This window comes from Biomphalaria glabrata, chromosome 15 (assembly GCF_947242115.1).
Source record: "Biomphalaria glabrata chromosome 15, xgBioGlab47.1, whole genome shotgun sequence".
In the NCBI taxonomy this organism is placed as follows: domain Eukaryota; kingdom Metazoa; phylum Mollusca; class Gastropoda; family Planorbidae; genus Biomphalaria; species Biomphalaria glabrata.
Genome location: NC_074725.1, coordinates 2,108,164 through 2,129,068, shown reverse-complemented (window position 1 = coordinate 2,129,068; position 20,905 = coordinate 2,108,164). Strand labels below are relative to the sequence as shown.

The window sequence follows — 20,905 nt, the reverse complement described above, 5'->3', positions numbered from 1 at the left end:
CATGTAAAACATTTTACTGTCCCCATAATACAACTACCTGTATAACATATTTATCTTATCTAATTACTTAACATTGTTCTTTTGGTAAATTACAGTTTTAGGGTAAACATTGAAATGTCCCTAAGATTAAAGACAAAATGAAATGAAAACAAATTTTATTTCTCTATGAACAAGTCTGACACTGTAATGCAAACGTTTTATATACAACCTCAAGTTGAAACAATCTCTAAAAATACATTATTCACATACCTGTATAGGCTACATTCACATCTATCATTTAAAACAAACAGTGACTATCTGGCAATACATTAAATGTTATAATTATATATATTTTAGTTATACCGCGTAAAATCAAAGTTACAAATCTGACGTAAATACTAGTGTGTGTACAACTATTTTAAAAGTATTTGGGCCAGAGCAATAAAATTGAGATTGGCTGAAATAAGTAAATCACAAAAAAACAACAGCCAATCAGAATGTACATTGTTAATCTCATTGTCCAAACAGAACATTAGAAGGAATGGAGTGGAAACTATAAATAGAACGCACATCACTCTTTCACTATCCCATCATGCAGAATCAACGCACACACACACACACTTGTAAAATAATTATGATACATATTTTAAAAATGATGATACATATTTTAAAAATAATTATGATACACATTTTTACAAGTAAAACATCAAGATATATGTCTTTCAACACAGAGATTAGTTTTTAAAAATGAAGCGCTCAGTTAAAGGCAAAAATATTCTCTAAGTCAATGGTATATTCCTTTATCTAGCCAACCTGATTATCCTCTAGCCAACCGGATTATCATGTGTCAGCTACCTGAATTGTCTGACAATGTCATCAAAGAAAAGCTTGTGGTAAAGGTTATGTTATTCATAAGATTGAGGTGTCCTGATTAAGGTGTATACCCAAAGTGCAAATCATCTTCCAGCCTACGATACGAAGTCAAATTCAACTTAGTTATTACATGCAGGACCAAGGTATAACAAAAAGAAAATTGATTTCGAGTCTTTAGAGATGGTAGCAAGTAATCAAAGAAAAGATTACTAAGTTATTTGTATTCACACTATGATAAATCAACCACTCGGGAAGTCTGCGTTGGATGTGGCAAAATATGTAGGTTTCAGATGGGGCTACGTAGCCATGCAAAATACTGCACTCCTCATTAATCTTCGGATTCGTAGACAAGCCATATACATATTGATAAAAGGAAAGATAATATTTATATTCACACCATGACAGTTTGGCCCTGTTAACAAAGTATAGGAATAGCCAACATGTTCCTCCAGGCTCTGTGCTGTTAAAACAAAGACTTTCTTTTATTGTATTCGGGAGACACATAAGGGCAATATTTGAGGGGAAAAAATTTGTTTGGATAAACACAGTCAAATGTTACTGCTAACACTGTCACTTATACATATTGATAAAAGGTCAAAGGAAAAGTTTGGTGAGAATATTGCAAGCCAATGCCAAGAGTGATCTCCTACACAATAATTTCAATAGAAGCTTTTGGTTTGTTTGTAATCAGATAGTGTAGGTAAAAAAAAAAACATATTTCTTCTATAATACAACAAAGAAATGGGCAATTGAATTGTGCATCAACAGTGGGGCAAATGAAAGTTTAGGAATCACACAATAAAATATCATTACAAGTGTAGAGAGGAACAGTCCAGTGATCAAATCCTGCACACTACAGTTATACCAAGTGATGTCAACACACACTCACACAGGAACTACACATATTAAAGTGACCAGGGGACAATCAAAAAGATAATTACCCTTTTGAAATGAAATCAGTGCCCCAACTTTTATTCATTACCAAAATAACTCATATATGGCTAGATGTCACATACACATGGCTGCTTGTCACACACTTGGCATTTCTAACGCCAACACCAAGAGATAGAAGGTATTTGACAAGTTTAAAAATGAAGCCCAGTGAGTGGTACCAACACCAAGAGATAGAAGGTATTTGAGAAGTTTATGAAGGCCAGTGAGTGGTCAGGTGCTTTGCAGTGCTAGGCGTCCAAGTTCAAATCCTAATCAAGACCTTTAGGGCGCTTCTGAGTTAACCTATCTCTAATCCTGACATTAATTGGGGAAAAGTAAAGGCTGTTGGTCACTATGCTGGCAACTAGACACCCTTGTTAACCATGGGCCACAGAAACATATAAACTTTACATTATCTGCCCCCGTAGATCGCAAAGGTCTGAAAGGGGAACTTTACTTACTTACAAATCAACTGCCCACACTGCCTCATAAAATAAACATTTGTTACTTTATCAACAGATTCTACTGCGTGCAGTGCACAAGCAAAAAGAAGACAAATTTTAAGTAAACAACAAAGTCTTAGTTCTACCAGGATTGAAATAATAATATGGAACTAGAAGGGGAGAGATGTGGATACAAAGTTTAGGTCACATTTCAAATGAAAGATTTAACTGAATTTGATAGTTGAATTGGCACACAAAAAATAAATAAATAAAAACACAGTAACATTAGTGGACCAATGTTCAATGGACCTCATTCATCACAAGTCACACGATGACAATGATAAAACACCAGAAAATATAGCCATGTGTTATCCATGCTTGTACAGAAAACATGGGAAAATATGTGACTTGAGGGGTGTTTACGATTGGTTGAATCAGGTCCAATCAATAGAAACTTGTAAAACAAAGAGAAGATTTTTCTGTTTGACATTTTGTTAGAAACATTAAAAACAAATCCAGTCCACTAACAATGTTGTGGCATTAAAAAGTTGGTAACAGTCGAGGGAAGGGAGAGGGGGGGGGGAGACTGATCACAACTGACGGAGCCGCAGGTTCCAGAGGAAGACTGAAAACATAAACATCAAAAAACAATTTCCTGTGTTTCCAAACTAGTCATCCAAATATTGGTTCCTACTAGAGCTAGGCATAAGTTTCAGATTTGGGAGAGCTGCATCATGTCACTCTACCAGATTGTACAGCTTTCACTTACTCTACTAGATTGTACAGCTGTCACTTAATCTACCAGATTGTACAGCTGTCACTTACTCTACCAGATTGTACAGCTGTCACTTACTCTACCAGATTGTACAGCTGTCACTTAATCTACCAGATTGTACAGCTGTCACTTAGACTAACCAGGTTGTACAGCTGAAATTTCATTTGACACTATGCCAGTCAACTAGTTTTAATTTTCAAACTTCTTTGAATTTCACATTTCCATCAATTGAACAGAATTTTTTTTTTTTTAAGTTAATAAATGTATATATGAAAACTACAAGAAATTACAAATTGTTTATATTTCTTGACTACTCCCGCTTAAATAAATGTCAACTTTTAGATCAAAGTGTCACAGTTTTACAAATGAAATGCATCATTGTGTTAGAGTTTTCAATTTAAAAATGAAATCAATCATAAAAAAAAAAGACACTATAAAAAAAAACACACTAATATAATGTTATAATTATTCAATACAAAACTAGAAAAACATGGATTGGATAACAATATTTGTACACATTAAAAACCAAATGTTTCCCCATTTGCCCGCTGACAAGATGTTTTAAGCTCTATGCAGTATTTAAAAAAATGATACAAGATAACTGGTCTACTAAGTGATGAGATAAGCTGACTACATTGTCATATGACTTTGATGGAATTATAGTGATAATACTAAGTGAACATGCAACAAAAAAAAAAAAAAATGTCTGATTTCTCACAGATTTTGTTGATGACCCTGTAGTTCAGGCTTACTTTGAGAAACCCACACAGGATAAGATGGTTATCAGTATCAGGTGTGTCACTGGACATCTAGATGGAACGCACCAACTAACCATTCTAGTATGAAGAGGTCAATCTATCCGATGGCACATTAAACAACTTCATTTAGTTCATGATGCCTGCCCCTCAGAGGAAGGGCCCTCGGCTCCTGTCTGTCAGATGGAGGTTTCGGCTCGGATCTCTCTGCCACTTGTACAACCACTTCATTGGTGTCATCCCCTAAACGTGAGCCATTCTCCTCGCTGCGCCTCACATTACCGGCACTGCTGCTTTCCCCTGCAGTGGGGGCCTCAGACTGGGTGTTGGATCTCTTGCTAGCTTTCTTCTGCTCTTTTCTCTTGCGCCTTCTCTCGCGACGCTCTTCTCTCGTTTCATTCACCACAGAGCCAGATGCACTTTCACCAAACTCGACGAGCCCTGGAGCCATTGGTTCACTCCCATCACCAGCATCCTCCCTGTCGATCAGCCTCTCCCTCTCTGTTCGTTTCCTCTTTCTCTCCCGCCTTTTCTGGGCAGCGTCTCTAGCCTGAATATACAAGTCAGTAATGGTTAAACCACCAACAGCGCCATCGTCGTCTTCCGGTTCTGAGAGACTCGGAACCACTGGGTTACCTGTCAGAAATATAGAGAGAGATATTTAGTTAAATAGTTCTGACAAATCTGTTGATTTCCTAACCATGAATTTATGTCTGATTACTCAGAGTATTGGATTATCTTATCTTATATAATACAGACGTTACTTCAAAAAAGAAGATGATTACGTCCTACGCGTCATGCATTTAGTCATGCATATTAACCAATTAATTAAACTATGCCAAGTCACTGGTTTTCCTGGCTAGGTCAGGCAACCCACTCCATGCTCTAATAGCATGAGGGAAGAAGGAGTATTTGTACAAATTTGTCCTAGCATATGGGACGTGTTAGACTACCAAGTGTCAACTCTATTTCAGAAATTTCAAGTAATATTTTTTTATCCCCTTTTAAATGTCCTCTCTGTGCATGTGAGTAATTTTTTTTTCAGCAATTAAAATTTGCCTGGACAAACTCCATGTAGTCCTGAAAAAAAATGTTTTGGTATTTGGAATCTACCTAGAGTTAAGGTATAAAAACTGAGGAAGCGTGTTACATACCTTTCAATTAAAACCCTTCAAAGGGACTTCAAACCATTTAACCTTTTCATTTAAACAAACATTTTAAAATTTGTTTGCGTCTGAGTTATTAGAAAAGTGTTAACTTATTAAAACACAAAACATGCCTACTTAATTAGACCATATCTGTAAACCATCATGTCTACCTTTTTTTTTAGACCATACCTATACCAACATGCCAAATTAGTTAAACCATATACCTGTACCAACCTAGTATCTCACAAAATGTGAGAATTACTCAAAAAAAAATTTCATGTTATCAATTTTAATCATACAAAAAAAGCTAGGAACATTTTTCATTATTCTTTTCTCAAAAAAGAAAAAAAAAAAGAGGCTAAATTGTCTGAAATTTTTATGGTTTAATGTTTAATTAATGCCAGTTTGGTTAAACCATATACCTGTACCAACCTAGTATCTCACAAAATGAGAGAATTACTCAAAAAAATTTCACGTTATTTTAATCATACAAAAAAGCTAGGAACATTTTTCATTATTCTTTTCTCAAAAAAGAAAAAAAAAAAGAGGCTAAATTGTTTGAAATTTTTATGGTTTAATGTTTAATTAATGCCAAATTAGTTAAACCATATACCTGTACCAACCTAGTATCTCACAAAATGAGAGAATTACTCAAAAAAATTTCACGTTATTTTAATCATACAAAAAAGCTAGGAACATTTTTCATTATTCTTTTCTCAAAAAAGAAAAAAAAAAAGAGGCTAAATTGTCTGAAATTTTTATGGTTTAATGTTTAAGCAGGGTTACGCACGATCAACAAATTAAAATGTCTTTTGAGTTGTCTCTTTCTAAAATGCACTTAAAAGCATTAATAATTATATTTTTTTTTTATATTCAACCTAACTCTTTCTCTCCTAATTAACGATAACATCGTTGATTTGACCCCATTAAATTATTTTTTGGTTTTACAAACGTGTATTTGTATTCTAGGAAAAGAGCATGCGGTCTCCTAGAACTTTAGACTAAAAGTAAAACATTTTCTGATCACAAACAAAAATTTTATTGAAGTTTAATGATAACAAGGCAGAATGTACAAATGTGAAAAATGAACAATTCAGTCAGAAGATAGTCAAAGATAAAGAGTTCAGAGGTTCAGCGAACATCTACTTATAGAATCCAAAACTCTCACCTTCAGAGGCTGGGTTCAGCACGTTCTCATTGCCATCTCTACTGGTGCCTTGTCCGTTTCTTGGAGGGAATCTTCTCTGACCACGCGAGGCATACGGTCGAGTGCTTTGCTGCCCGCGCAGCAGGGGGGTACTCTCCGATCCGGTTGACTGTGCCCTGCCGCCACCGTCAGAGTCTGAGCTTTCTGAGTCGGCATCCCTGCCAGGTATCACCCTTCTCTTACACACAGGGCATGTCTTCTTGTTCTTTGTCAGCCAGGGATCAATACATTTTGTGTGGTACACTATGGAACAGAATCAAGTTATTTTGTGTGGAATATTTGATAAAATAGCAACATAATCATTTTAGCAACATATTTAAAAAATCATTTCATCCATTTTAATTAAATACATTTTTTTCAAAACATCAAAGGGGGATAATCAGATTTTCAGCTCAAAACAGGTATATATATGTAGACATATCCAGACTTCTTGTCACTGTCCAATAAAATCAGATTTTGAAAACAATAATTTTCTTTCTTGTTTTAGTTGTGAAGACTTTTATTTTTTTAAATGTCTCTGCTTTTGACATTTTAAAATTATCATCAAATTAATATTTGCGAATGATAATAGTAGAAAGCATACAATTTTGTAAAACGTTTGACAAAAATAATGTTTATTCTCCCCTACCGTGATCGCAGGGCAAGACTCTGATTTTCTCCCCTTCTTCATACTCATCCAGGCAGATGGCACACGTATCATAGTACTCTCCTGCAGAAACAAAAGATTATATCATACAAAGATCATGTGACAACAGAATTCAATAACTAAAACTAAAACATGACTGCAATGAAACACAACAAGTCACAATGAAATGAAACAAAAAAAAAAAAACAGAACAAAGAGTTCGTTTCTCATTGGAACTTTTCTTGCTACTGTTTTAAGAGGTTTGTTTGTCAAAGATTTTAACCCATTAGCTCCTTCAGCAGTCAGAAACGTTTTCTTGTTTTTGTCCTAAACTGTTGTAAAAAGTTTCTCAAATCCCCTTTTCAATATACTTGATTTATAATTTTTAAATTCTTCTAGTCTCGCTTCAAGTGGGATTACAAATCATTGTGGAGATTACCATTTCCACCTATACAAGATTTTTTATTGCTTAATTATTTTTCAAACGAACAGGCCCATAGTCTGAGTGTATAAGCCCCCACCTGGGAAAATGAGTATTTTTTTAAGCTTTTTTTATATTCTAAAGGTATTAAAAGTATACATTTTTTTCAAACTCTAGACATATTGTTCTATTTTTTAAAGTTGTTTGTTTATTTATTAGTATTAGATCTTAAATTTGATTATTTTTTCAAAATAAATATTTTTTTAGGATTTTTAAAATTCGGGGTTATCCCTCTTTGCTTAGGGTCTGGGAAGGGTTTTTCCTCACCAAAAATAGGAGCTATTGGGTTAATAAAACGATATCAACTAGTCAAAGGATAGAAAGATGATTGGGTAAGATCAAGAGCATTGTATTTAACTAGGCCAAGTAAAAAAAAGGAAAGTTCCCCTTTCAGACCTTGCCATCTATGGGGCAGACAAGGTTAAGGTCATCTATTTCTTTGGCCAACGGTTAACAAGCAAGATGTCAGGTGGCCAGCACAACGACCAACTGTCTTTACTTTCCTCACCCCAGGGTCAGGTACCCATTATGGTTGGGTGGACTCTGGGGCGCACTAAAAAAATCACCAGTCCTCACAGCGATTCAAGACAGCAGGTTCGGAAGCCATGCACTTAAGTACTGCGCCCCTTAAAGAACTAGGAGGCAAGGAGAAAGATGTGGGTGAGTTGATCTTGAAACACTTATTGCAAGATGTTTTTCTCCAACCTCTGTGTCCATAAATCAACAAGGAGTAAAAAAAAAAAAAGTAAAGTTCCACCCTTCAGACCTTGTGGTCTATAGCGCAGACAATGTAAAGGTCATCTGTTTCTGTGGCCTACGGTTAACAAGATTGTCATGTGGCCAGCACAACGACCAACCGCCTTTACTTTTCCCTAACTAATGTCAAGTACCCATTAGAGCTGGGTGGACTCAGAGGCGCCCGAAGATCCCGGAATTAAAAATCCCAGTCTTCACCAGGATTCGAACCCCAGTCCCTGTTTCAGAAGCCAAGCGATTTACCGGTCAGCCACCGCACCTCCTAACAAGGAGTTATTCTCTGCAACTAAAACTTTTTACCTTTTTTAAACTTTCGAACTGGTATCTTCTTTAAATGTTTGGAGGACAGACGATTGACTTTCTTATTGAGGTGATCTTTACATAATTTGATAATCTGAAACAGACAGAGAAACATTATGTGAGCTAAAAAAATTTGTTTATGCAAAAGTATATGCTCATGTGCTATAAGTAGTTGAAATATAAATATGTATGACAGTGACAAACAGAACCAGCAAGGACACACATGGTATACAAAGACTTTTAAATTAAAAAAAAAAAACATTTAAAAATACACATTACTAAACACTAAATCTAAATTATTTTTTTTAAATGCCCCAATTTTTTGGCATGTTTTTTTATAATTGCATTTGTACAGAGCATCTTTTATTCAAACAAAATGCTTGGTGCGCTAGGTCCCTTTGCCATGGATCTGGATAAGATCTTGATTCCATAGAAAGTCTGATTTGACCATGTTCTGCAATTACCTGAAACCGCCCATTGTCTTTTTTTCGATATTGAAATAGGCTGGCTGAGTTAAAAAAACAAATTCCGAATTTTTTAATGACCAGATTTTTTTGTTCAAATTACAGACTTTTTCTAGACATAAAAAAAAATTGCCTAAAAAAGTAGCGATTTCCCGTGCCCTGATATCTCATTTTTGAAATTCCAGACTTTTTCCAGACCACATATGAATCCTGTATATATATATATATCAAGATCAGTTACAATAATAAAATCACAGTGACAGTTATACCAATGGCAATTAAAGGTCAGAAATAGACTATAGTTCTAGCTTACCAAGTAGACTAATCAAATCAGACCATAGTTCTAACTTACCAAATAGACTAATCCAATCAGGAAACAAATACCAATGACTAGGACAAATGGCCACACCAGAAAATCAATAATTGGACCATTGTCTTCCACTATCTGAATAATGATATCCCTAGGAGAGAGAAATAAAAAAGGTGTTAAAAATAGATTCTCACAACACAATGTGGTGTCATGATTTCATCTCTTAAAATGAAAACAACATCAGCACACAAGTCTCTCTTTCACTTTTCATATGTGTTTATGTGCGTGTGTGTGAATGTTTACAGTCAAAGCCAGTTTATTGGCTCTCCTGAGTTATAAATTAATTCCAGTCAATGTTTGAAAAAAATCTATCAACCGAAATTAGACGTGTTCTCTTGATGGAAAGCACTTAGACACTATCCCCCACAAACATTGAATGCACCTTCCACTCCTGCATGAAAAGGTGAAACAAAAGTTTAATGCCATTCCCAGCATCGTGCATAATGTCATGTGTTTCTCAGCCATCTGAGCAACAACTGTGGAATCGTATTTTTTATTTTTATCGAAGCATTGAAGCTTGTTGTTGATGGATAACATTTCTTCCTAATTTTTAAGCCCAACATTTCCTTCATCATGTTCACTTTTTTTACACCATGTCAACATCCAAACCCTTAATGAAACTGAAAAAAATTCTGCGTTGTCTCATTGTTTTGTTTGATTTTACATAATTTTGAGCTAATTAGCTAATAATGATCCATTGTATGCATTCTACAAATTGTTTCAGTAATTTAGGATTCAGCCTGACTGCTTCTGGATGAGACAGCTGGAGATTTATTACAAAGGCAACAGGATACACATTTAAAAGCAAAAGGGAATCTACTGCCAGGCGAAAACACAGATGGTGGAAAGAGAGCCTAAACCAGCCACCGGCAGACAACAGTTATGTCTATGCTGGATGTGTCAAAAATGTAACTCACAGTAATGACTGTGTAGTCACGTGAAACACTGCCCTCTTCCTTAATCCCCAGACTCAAAGACAAGCATTATTATCTAATATATAAAGCAGAAAGTAAAGTGTATGTATGTCCAGCATAGACATCAAAACCCGTTTGATCAAACTTGATCCTTGGATCCTGGCCGAGACAGTAATGTATGTTTAATGTCCCAGAAACAGATGACCTTTACATCATCTGCCCTATAGACCACAAGGTCTGAAAGAGGAACTTTACTTACTTTTTACTAATGTCCCTCCCAAAACCGTGGGACAACAAAAATAAAAAAAATTAAAAAAAACTTATCTTATATAACACAGACGTTACTTCAAAAAAGAAGATGATTACGTCCTACGCATCATGCATTTAGTCATGCATATTAACCAATGACTTAAATTCTGCCAAGTCACTGGTTTTCCTGGCTAGCTCAGGCAACCCATTCCATCCTCTAATAGCACTAGGGAAGAAGGAGTATTTGTACAAATTTGTCCTAGCATATGGGACGAGGAATGTGCCTTTATCTTTGTTTCTTTCAGAGTATTTTATTAAATTTTGTTTTTGTATTTGAAGATTATGGTTCAGTGTTTTATGTATGATTGCTACTTTACTTTTGAGCCTTCTGTCCTGAAGGCTTTCTAAATTTAGTGATTTTACTAAAGGTGTTACTCTAGTCAAATGTGAATATTCGTTTGTTATGAATCTCACTGCTCTATTTTGTGTCTGTTCTAGTTTCTTAATGTTTTCTTGAGTTGAGGGGTCCCAAACGGAGGATGCATATTCTATTATTGGCCTAACCAAGGTTAAATAACATTTTAGTTTTATGTTCTTATTTGATTTATAGAAATTTCTTTTAATAAATCTTAATGCTTTGTTTGATTTTTTTGTAGTTTCATCAATATGTGGATTCCATGACAGTTTTTCATTTATTATAACACCTAGGTATTTTGCGTTTTTAGTCTGTGTTACTGGTTTGCCATGAATAAGATAAGTGGCATTAATTTGTTTTAGTTTTTTTGTTACTCTTAATAACTGACATTTTTCTGGGTGGAAAGACATGCTCCAATTTGATTCCCATTTCTGTAATTCATCTAATTCTCTTTGTAAAATATCTGTGTCTTGTGTTGTTTTTATTATTACTACAGTGTAAATATATCTGATTTGGACTTTGCTAGACTTAGAGTTACTACAGTGTAAATGTATCTGATTGAACTTGGCTAGACTTGAGAGTTACTACAGTGTAAATATCTCTGATTTGGACTTTGCTAGACTTGGAGTTTGATATAAAAGAAGAAAAAAAAAAGGGCATGACTTACTGCCTGGTGTAGTTGTATTTGTTTTTGAGCTGTAAACCAGTGCTGCTTCCAACAAATGTCGATGGAATCTTAATGCCTTTACCTAGTCAGTAGAGATACACGGTTATACAAAATTAATAAAAGTAAAGGAACAATCAATGATTTAACACACATTTGAAATACCAAGACTAGGTTTATTTTTAAATGAAGTAAAAATAATAAAAATAAAAGGGAAGTAACACTTTCAAGTCCTTGCACTCTAAAGGGCAGACGAAGTAAAGGTCACCTGCTTCTACGCCCAACAATTAATGAGGGCGTCATGGCTAGCACAAGGAACAACTGCCTCCTTCCCTTTCCCAAACTTATGTCAAGAGTTGAATGTTCAAAAATCCCCAGTCTTCGTCAAGATTTGAACCGGACCCTATGGTGAAGAAGCCAAGCGCTTTACCACTCAGCCATCACACTCAGTTTATGAAAACCTCTACTAAGTTATAAAAAATGAAATAAGCCTCCCACCGGAAATTGATTTACACGCAAGGATTACAGACAACATTATAACATATGTTCCAGAAGATGAAAACTGGGGCTAGAGAAATTCGCTGCGTCACCAGAGAATGCTGACCATGTCCTTCAAAACTGTATACTTTATCAAGAGGCCAGAAAAAGACACTGGCCCCCCCACCCTCCCATAGCACCCTTTTCAGTAGAAAAACTAAATGGATTTGGAAATCACTGCACAGTTCATCTCAGATATTGGTTTGGTCATCTGAACCCCCCAACAAAATAATGAAAACAAAGAAGAAATAGTTCACATTTATGAAGAAATGGTTCATATTTAAGCGCAGAGTTGCAAATAATAAAATGTTTCAAAGTGAATAAAAGGATTAATTTATCATAAACCAAGTTTTATAGCTATATCAGAGAATATCTTGGACTGACCATCTCCTGACATATGGACAAGTTCCTCACTGTTATTGTTGTAAACAATAGCAGCACTGTAGTTGGCAAGCTGAGCATTTTTTACCTGGAAAAAAAAAACAAAAAAACATTTACTTCATCGGCACAACCTTTAATCATCTTATTTTATCATTAAGAGAACGCAAGCATCAAGATTGAAATATATGTATGCTAAATGTTTAGTATCAGTTTTGAAATGAAACTATAGTAACAGAAATATTTTTTATTATCTAGAAGAAATATTATGTAACAAGCCAAATGTCTCTTCTATATTTATTGACTAATTTACTAGCAAATTAAAATGTTTAAAATTAACGCAGGCAATAATTATAACAATATAGTAAAGATCCAAAGATATCAAAGTCATAACATACAATAACATCAATCTGACGGCAGAAAAGGGATGTTTTTAAATGAAAAACTGCACTTTTAACCAAAAGGCCCGAACAAGACGCTGGCCCCAAAACACCCCAATAGAAAGAAAACTATACGGAGAGCTCCCTGATTTGGAAACCACGGCGCAGTTCATCTCATATATTGGTCTAGTCATCTCCAACATAAAAATGAGAACGAGGAAGAAGAAAATAAATAACTTGAAGGAAATATTTTAAAACTCAAACTTTGACTAGCTGGCTGTTTTGCTAAAAGTTTTAAAAAAGCATTGAGAGAAAGTTGAAAGCAGCCTTGGAAATTCCAGAAGAATAGTCAAAGAATTTCTTTTTAATATTTTTTTTTCATTAACTAAGAACCAAATAAAAGTAGACAAACGAGAGCAACCTTTAAAAGACACGGCAATGAAGTCTTGCTGAAGATAATGACGAGAGAGTTGTTAAAATAACTTTGGAGATGACTCAATAATTATACAATGTATTCAACTTTTTTTTTTTTTAAACAATTTTCGGTCATTGCATGACTCTGTTCTAGTGTGGACATATGAGCAAAAGTATTGGAGAGGTTTCTGTGCTGTTTGACTACATTCTTCTTCTTCTAGCCAGCTTTATTGCTGCTGAGATGTGTGCTCTTTTGCAGACTGTGCCAAGGAAAAAAAGTGTGCTGTTTTCTTCAGTTGTTCAGCACTGCCAAACAGGGTGTTGGTTATGTTGGGCTGTAGTGGTAGTAGGGTCTGCCTGTCAAAGAGGATATGGTTTACGGTTTCAAAGGGGTGGGTGCAGAGTCTGCAAAGGGGAGTTGTGTGGAGTTTATTTTGTTCAGGTGGTAATTTAATAGTGGTGTGTGTCGTGTTCTTAGTTGGAAAATTGTAGATTGTTCTTTGCGGGGGAGGAAGTTAATACTGTCCAGTTTGTTAGGCGTAGTCATTTCTTTGTACATGGCTCTGCCTGTGTTTCCTGATGCCCATTGGTTTTACTACATAAAGATTGTAAGTTTGTTGGGTTTTTTTTTTTACCTTTTCTGTAAATTTACAGTTAACGCTCCTGGAAATGAGTGCTACCCAAACATATGAGTCGTTTAGGACCATATTGGGTGGGGGCTTCAATGGTGTACAGCCATCTGGTGGATCAGCAGGTACAACTCTAACCTGAGAACAAATAGAGACAGGTGTGAGAGTTTCCACAAGGACGTTGTTTTACAAAATATACAAACTGAAAATTCTTTAATCCAAACATTCTTTTTATATTTTATAAAGTTTCACACATTCCTAGCTTACCAGTAAACCATCGTCCGAGAAACTTGGCCCAAAGTTTGAAGTGGCATCATTAAAGCTGTCAATTGTTAGGTTCGACAATAAATCTATCTGTAATGAAGTAAAGGCAACAATACATTATAAAAGAAACACTAGAAGGCAAAGAATTGTAATTTCTGCTAAAAAAAACAACCCACAAAGCTGATAGAAACAAGAATTCCAAGAAGAAATGTCAAACCGTAAAGCAAACAAAATGATGCCAAACACAAGTCAGTAAAAACCCATCTCTTACCACAATGACATCCCCAGTCACGAAAGTACTCAGATGAAGCATCAAGAAATGAATAATCAGCCAAACAGGATTGCACACACAATCTTTAGCTGTAGATGCCATTTTTTATTTCTTACAATCTGTTGAGTGAAATAATGATGAACTGTTTTAAATTTTATTATGATAAATATAAAAATAACGTAGAAATGATCTATGATTTCAAGGAAACTACAGTTGGTAACTGCTGTGACATGGTTACTATACCGATGTGTGGTCAACCGTGACACACAGTAAAGTGTAGGGTACCTGGGAGTTAGGGGACTTGAGGAAGACGGAAGTGTGTGTTGTAAACAGAGAAGGAAAAGAACATCTCGTGGAGTTGCTTGTATATAAATGTTAGTCTGTACATACTTTATTACAATTATTTACAATTAAAGGCACTTTACAATTAAGGAACTTGTTTCTTCACAGTAAAATTTTTATCTTTGTATCTTTTGTAACCAAGAAAACAATATTTTTGGCACACTTCTAATACCATATATAAGCTAAGAGAACTTCTTTTTTAGTACTTAGTACTAGTGCCATAAACGTAGAAAATGGATTGCCTGAATCAGCCAGGAAAACCAATAACAGTAAAGTTTTAGTTGCAAAGAATTACTCCTTGTTAGGAGACGTGGTGGCTGACCGGGGTTCGAATCCTGGGATTTTTAATTTCGGGATCTTCGGGCGCCTCTGAGTCCACCCAGCTCTAATGGGTACCTGAACTCAGTTGGGGAAAAGTAAAAGCGGTTGGTCTTTGTGCTGGCCACATGACACCCTTGTTAACCGTAGGCCACAGAAACAGATGACCTTTACATCATCTGCCCTATAGACCACAAGGTCTGAAAGGGGAACTTTACTTGTCTCTAACATGCATGAATAAAAATCAACATATAAACAGATTCATGTAGGATTTTAATATATTTTTTTTAAAGAACTGTCTGTAAATTACATGATATGGTTTTTTAAAATAAGCCTACGGTTGAAATATAATATAATTAAAAAGGTGTACTTTTACACAAATCAGTTGTTTTTTTTTTTAATCAAAATCTCTCTCTAATCACAAAATAAAAATGCTTCTAGTTGACTATACTATACAAAGAGAAGTCAAATATCCAAGTAAAATATTCGACATTAACAAACCACAGAAGCACAGTCTACCATTTTAAAAATACTAAGTTAAGTCTTCAATAATTTCTGAAGTACTGATAATGGAACAGGTTTCATAGTCTGTGAGGTCATTAAAAGAGCTTGTTTAGGACACAAACGAAATGATGTTACTTCCTAATCCCCAGCAGAAGGGTGAAACCATCATTTTGCTATTAGATTTCAATTTTAATGATGCAATTGACATCCTTGCCTTAAAAACACGTACAACTAGGAAGAAAATTAAACATTTTGAAATAAGGAAACACTTTAATTACTATGTAGGTATCAAAGTATAAAAATAAATATAATTTGACCTATATTAGAATATACATGTGTCCTCTTTTTGCAACCCCTAAATTCAAGAAAACATTAAGAAACTAGAATAGATGCAAAATAGGAGTTTTGAGATTTATAACAAACTAATATTCACAATTGACTCCAGTTAGTCAAATCACCTTAGTAAAATTCACTTAATTTAGAGACACTCTAGAACAGAAGACTTAGAAGTAAAACAAACAATAATAAATGAAACACTGAACCATAAAAAAAAAAAAAAAATCTCTGAAAAAAAAATGTGCTCTTTTCTTTGTCTTTTTGAGTAGTATGTAAAGTGTATGTAATCTCTACTTTACTGTTAGACTTTGGTCAGGAAGTGTCATAGGAAAACAGAAACTCTTTTGTCAATAAAAAAGATTTAGCTGTAATAATTCCCTACCCATAGTTAAAATCTGATGTCAAAGTAAGGCGAGATAGGTATGACCTAGACATAGAAATCAAACACATCTTATAAAGCTTAGTTCAGTTAGATTTAAGTTTGACCAAGTATGGTTCAGGCTAGTCAGATGTACAGTTTGGGTTTGGTTGGATGTTATGAAATTTGGTAATAGCAAAACTAGTTTAAGTGGATTTAGGAGTAGGAGAAAGACTTATATAAATTAAATATATTTGCCACGTACACTATGACCATATATGGTAACAGTTTCGAGTTGTTTGCCGACATAGTTTGACATAGCTGGGAAAAAAAAACAAGCATGTAATTAAATGAACTCCATTGGTTCCAAAAGTTAATTGTTGTACATTAGACTGCAATGATTGGTTGGTCTGGGAGGGGTAAGTTGTTGATCACGTGATTACGAGCTGAAACCCGGGGAAGATGCAAAATAGCCTCAGTCGTGTGTATAGATTTGTAGGGATAAGATCTAACTTGTATGTAGTTAAGAATATATATATTTTATTTGTACCAATACTCAGATATACTATAGCGTAGATTCAATTCAAGTACATTTTAACCATTGTAACTATTTGTGAATAGTGTTTTCAATTTATTAATTAAAGTAATTGTTTTTGAACGAAGAGAAGTTTCTTCATTGAATTTAGATCGTACTTAGATCATATTTGTCAAGTTGTAACTCCTAGACCTAGATGATCCTCTTATCAATTGGCAACATTCTGTATGATCGTATCATCAACATAGATCTGTCTACTTCTATACGATCATCTTATCGAAAGATCATTTCCAGATCCTCGGCAATCACGATCATTGATGGTGCAATATAGTTCAAGTCTGATTGTGACAGTGGCACCATCTTAGATTGTGACATCAACACCATTGATGATCGTGACAATATTATATCTAGACTGGAAAACGCAAACAAATTCTTATCCACTATTGATCAATTCACAGACATATATATATATATATATATATATATATATATATATATATATATATATAGAGAGAGAGAGAGAGAGAGAGAGAGAGAGAGAGAGAGATTGTTATGTACATAGCTCTTTTTCAAGCTTTAATGGAAGTCAATCTTTTCTGTCTTAGAAAAGTAATTATCTTTAGTTTTCAAAGTTTAGAAATAATGCAAAACAATTTTCCAAGTATTTTAATTAGAATCACAGGACTATATTTTCATGCAAACATATGGATTATAGCCATTTCCTGTTTCCATTGAGATAATGTTATGAAAATCCTAGATCGAAAAAAATTCATGTTTGTTGATTTTAATCCTATCTTTTTAGATTATGTATCTAAACATTGCAAAATAATAATTATCAGATGAGAGTGCTCATATTTTCAATGTTCAATTACTAGATCTAGATATTAAATTATATGTTACATACGTTAGGGTTGAAAAAAACAACAACTTTACTACCAATAACCACTTTGCAAAACGCTTTGTTTCAGCTTTTTAAAAGTTTTTCATGACATTTTTTTGTAGTGTGAAAAGATATCCATGTCCAGTCTAGAGTGTATATATAACTGATCTATATATCTTATCATCTTATCTTATATAATACAGAGGTTACTTCAAAAAAAAAAAAAACAAGATGATTACACCCTATGCGTCATGCATGTTAACCAATGACTTAAATTCTGCCATCCCAAACTCTAATAGCCCTAGGAAAGAACGAGCATTTGTACAAATTTGTCCTAGCATACGGAATGGGTAATGTGGAATTTGCCTTTATCTTTGTGTCTTTCTGAGTACTTAATTGTTTTTGTATTTGAAGATTATGGTTCAGTGTTTTATGTATAATTGCTATTTTACTTTTGAGTCTTCTCTCCTGAAGGCTTTCTAAATTTAGTGATTTTACTAAAGGTGTTACTCTAGTCCAGAATATTCGTTTGTTATGAATCTCACTACTCTATTTTGTGTCTTCTCCAGTCTCTTAATGTTTTCTTGAGTTGAGCGAGGGCTACATATTTATAAAATGTAAAACATAATTTATTTTAGACCATTTATTTAAAAACATTTAATAGGCAACAAATATGTACAAAATGTTATGGCACTCTAGTGCACACCTTTATACAGTAATAGATTGGCATCAATAGGCAGCTGAAAAAAAAAAAGTCACAGTAGCAATTTCAATGTAGACCTCGAGCATTCAATTATTGACTGACCAGGTGCGCAAAAGGCCTTTGTGTGAAACATCAACATGCACTGGGCTTGTGATAAGTATATACTATACGCACTATGCTTTGTGTAGTCTAAGAGATTGTCAAAACCAGAAGAGATTATGAAGCCTCCTCCCCCTCCCTTTTTTTCCATGTCCCCTAAGCATACAATAAAAAAAAAGACAGGTGAGAGAGAGCAGGCGATATCAATCGACCAGTTACTGGTACCAAAAAGGCTATGGTGAGACAGGCACGCACTGCGCTAGTGGAGCTGTGCTGTGGGAAAAAAAGTGTCCCGTAGGTAGAGTAGAGAGAAGACTCTTCCTCTTCTCCTCCATAACAGAGGCAATTTTTTTCCCAAGCTTGACCAGCTAGGCGAGGCCAAAAGTAGTGGCCATGATGTGACATCAGTTACAAGCCAAGAATGAAAGCGTGGAGCGTGGGAAAAGAGATAATATGGCTTGTCTCGTTGCCCCAATGTAAAAAAAAAAAAATTAAGGATGAAATTTCTTAATAAAAACATGTTTTATATATATTTCATTTAATGTGGTCAATAAATCTCCAAACCAGCCAACAACTTTTACAATGAGAAAAATCATTCACGTTGAAAAATTTTACACATCATAAAACCTACCATACCCCTCTTCACATCAGAATTAATTTTAACTATGCATAGTGATACGTTACAAAATAGCTATATTTATAGACAAAAGGATGGCGAATTCATTGACACCCTCCCTTTTTTCATAGGTCAGACCATTACGGAGTTATGAATTTTGAAACTTAAAAGTGGCCAGAGATTGTCTTAGCGTGGCCGACAAGCATCCATTCCTCTAGATATAGATCTACATTACATTTTTTTTAGTAAACTTTACTTTACTTTAGTGAATTAGTGTTACTGTTTTTTTTTATTTTTAGCTACTGTACATAACTGTTTTATTTATAATTATTGTTCTCATCTTATATTATTAATGTCTAGAGTCTACACTCGATTAGAATTAGATCTAGGTCCTAAAAAATAAGTCACTTCTAATCAAGACAAGAAATGCTAGGACAAATTTGTACACGTACAAGTGCTCCTTCTTCCCTAGTACTATTAGAAAAATTTATTATTAGATAATTAGAGGATGGAATGGGTTGCCTGAGCTAGCCAGGAAAACCAGTGACTTGGCAGAATCATCTTCTTTTTTGAAGTAACGTCTGTATTAAGTTATAAGAGTCAGTCACTGATCTGTCATATTCTACTATTTCTAGGCCTAGTCAGTGACTAGAATCTTCAATCTAGTCTAGTCTAGTCAACTCTGTCTCTAGTCTGAAACCTTACTTTTACTAAGCAGCTGGTAGTCTAACTAGCTTTTTTAGTTGTTAGTTTGTTTACCACCAAATAATGAATTATCATTATGAGTCGAATGATAATCAATGATTATCACATTTAGTCTAAATGTGTCATTTTATGATCTCTGTCAAATTGACAAATAAAATCAAATCACAAATTCCAAGCCAAATATTACATTTACATGTATCTTTATCTAAACCTAATTTGAAACAAAAATTTTAATCTAGATCCGTAAATCTAATTGGTATATCTACTTACTACAGATCTAAATGATAAATATTCAATTTAGATCTAAATGCATCTTGTGTAACACTAGACTCTAGAAAACTATCCAGCATTCGTCCTCAGTCCATTTTATCTTAGATCTTATGTTATCATGTAATCCGGGTTTGTCGGAAGTTTATCTTTAGAACATTGCTGGCCAGATAAAATATTGTTTTTAAATTGCCAGTTGTACGTGTCTAAATGTAGACTACAATCTTTGGAAATTTCTCACAATCTATAGGATCTAAACACTTTTTACACAGAAATTTTCATCAGACAAATTTCTTTAATTTTCTTTTTTTTTATTAATTCCTCCACACAAAAAAAAATTGAAAATGATTTCTTGTTTGTTTGGTTGTTGTTGTTTTTTTTTTGTAGTAACCTGAGATGAACTCCAATTGGTGACAAGGCAGGGAGACCTAGGTCTCCCGCTAGGTCTCCCGCTAGGTCTCCCGTAGTGCCCTGGTAAGGAACTCTGCTGTTGGGCGTAGTGCCTCATAGCTTCCGTACAAACATAGTGAACCACTAGATACGTCTTCCCGCAGCTCGCGGAGCTGCGGACACTCTTGCAAGACGTGCGCCACCGTCTCTTCTGATTCCCCACAGTGTCGGCAACGGGCATCAAAATTTGGCCGGAACCGGGCGAAGTACGCACCTATGGGGCAGTGTCCCGTACGCCACTGCGCTATTGTTGTTTGTTCCGACCTTTTTAGCCTCCACCACGGGTCCTCTCGATTTGGGCGGCGTATGTGCTGTCAGACTCCCCTGGCAGTGTTGGAGTCATCCCAGGATTTCAACCACTTTTCATGTACCCACTCTCGTATTGCTGTCGTAGCCTGTTGGAACGTACTTGGTGACTCGAAAGCGGGCACGGCCAGCGCTCCTTCTCGTGCTAGAGCATCAGCCACGGCATTGCCCCTCACGCCGCAGTGCGAGGGCACCCACTGCATAACGATGACAGCTCCAATAAGTAGGCGGATGTTATTTGCGGCGCCTAATGCCACCAATT

General features: G+C 35.0%; 1 protein-coding gene across 2 annotated transcripts; it reads right to left on the bottom strand.

Annotated features, from left to right (window-relative positions):
* Nucleotides 1–138: 138 nt before the first annotated feature.
* On the bottom strand, nt 139–20,043 carry LOC106078549 (E3 ubiquitin-protein ligase RNF13-like). 2 transcript variants are annotated; one of them, XM_056012280.1, is made up of 11 exons: nt 19,891–20,043; nt 14,225–14,343; nt 13,957–14,043; nt 13,696–13,827; nt 12,273–12,357; nt 11,355–11,436; nt 9,092–9,200; nt 8,276–8,369; nt 6,742–6,822; nt 6,075–6,356; nt 139–4,394 (listed from the first exon to the last, which is right to left on the bottom strand). In XM_056012280.1, the coding sequence occupies exons 2-11, from the start codon at nt 14,324–14,326 to the stop codon at nt 3,874–3,876; spliced, it is 1,575 nt and encodes a 524-aa protein (XP_055868255.1). In that variant the 5' UTR covers nt 14,327–14,343; nt 19,891–20,043; the 3' UTR covers nt 139–3,873. The 2 variants fall into 2 exon arrangements, with proteins under 2 accessions (XP_055868255.1, XP_055868256.1); XM_056012281.1 differs by lacking the exon at nt 19,891–20,043 and adding an exon at nt 15,404–15,560.
* Nucleotides 20,044–20,905: the final 862 nt, after the last annotated feature.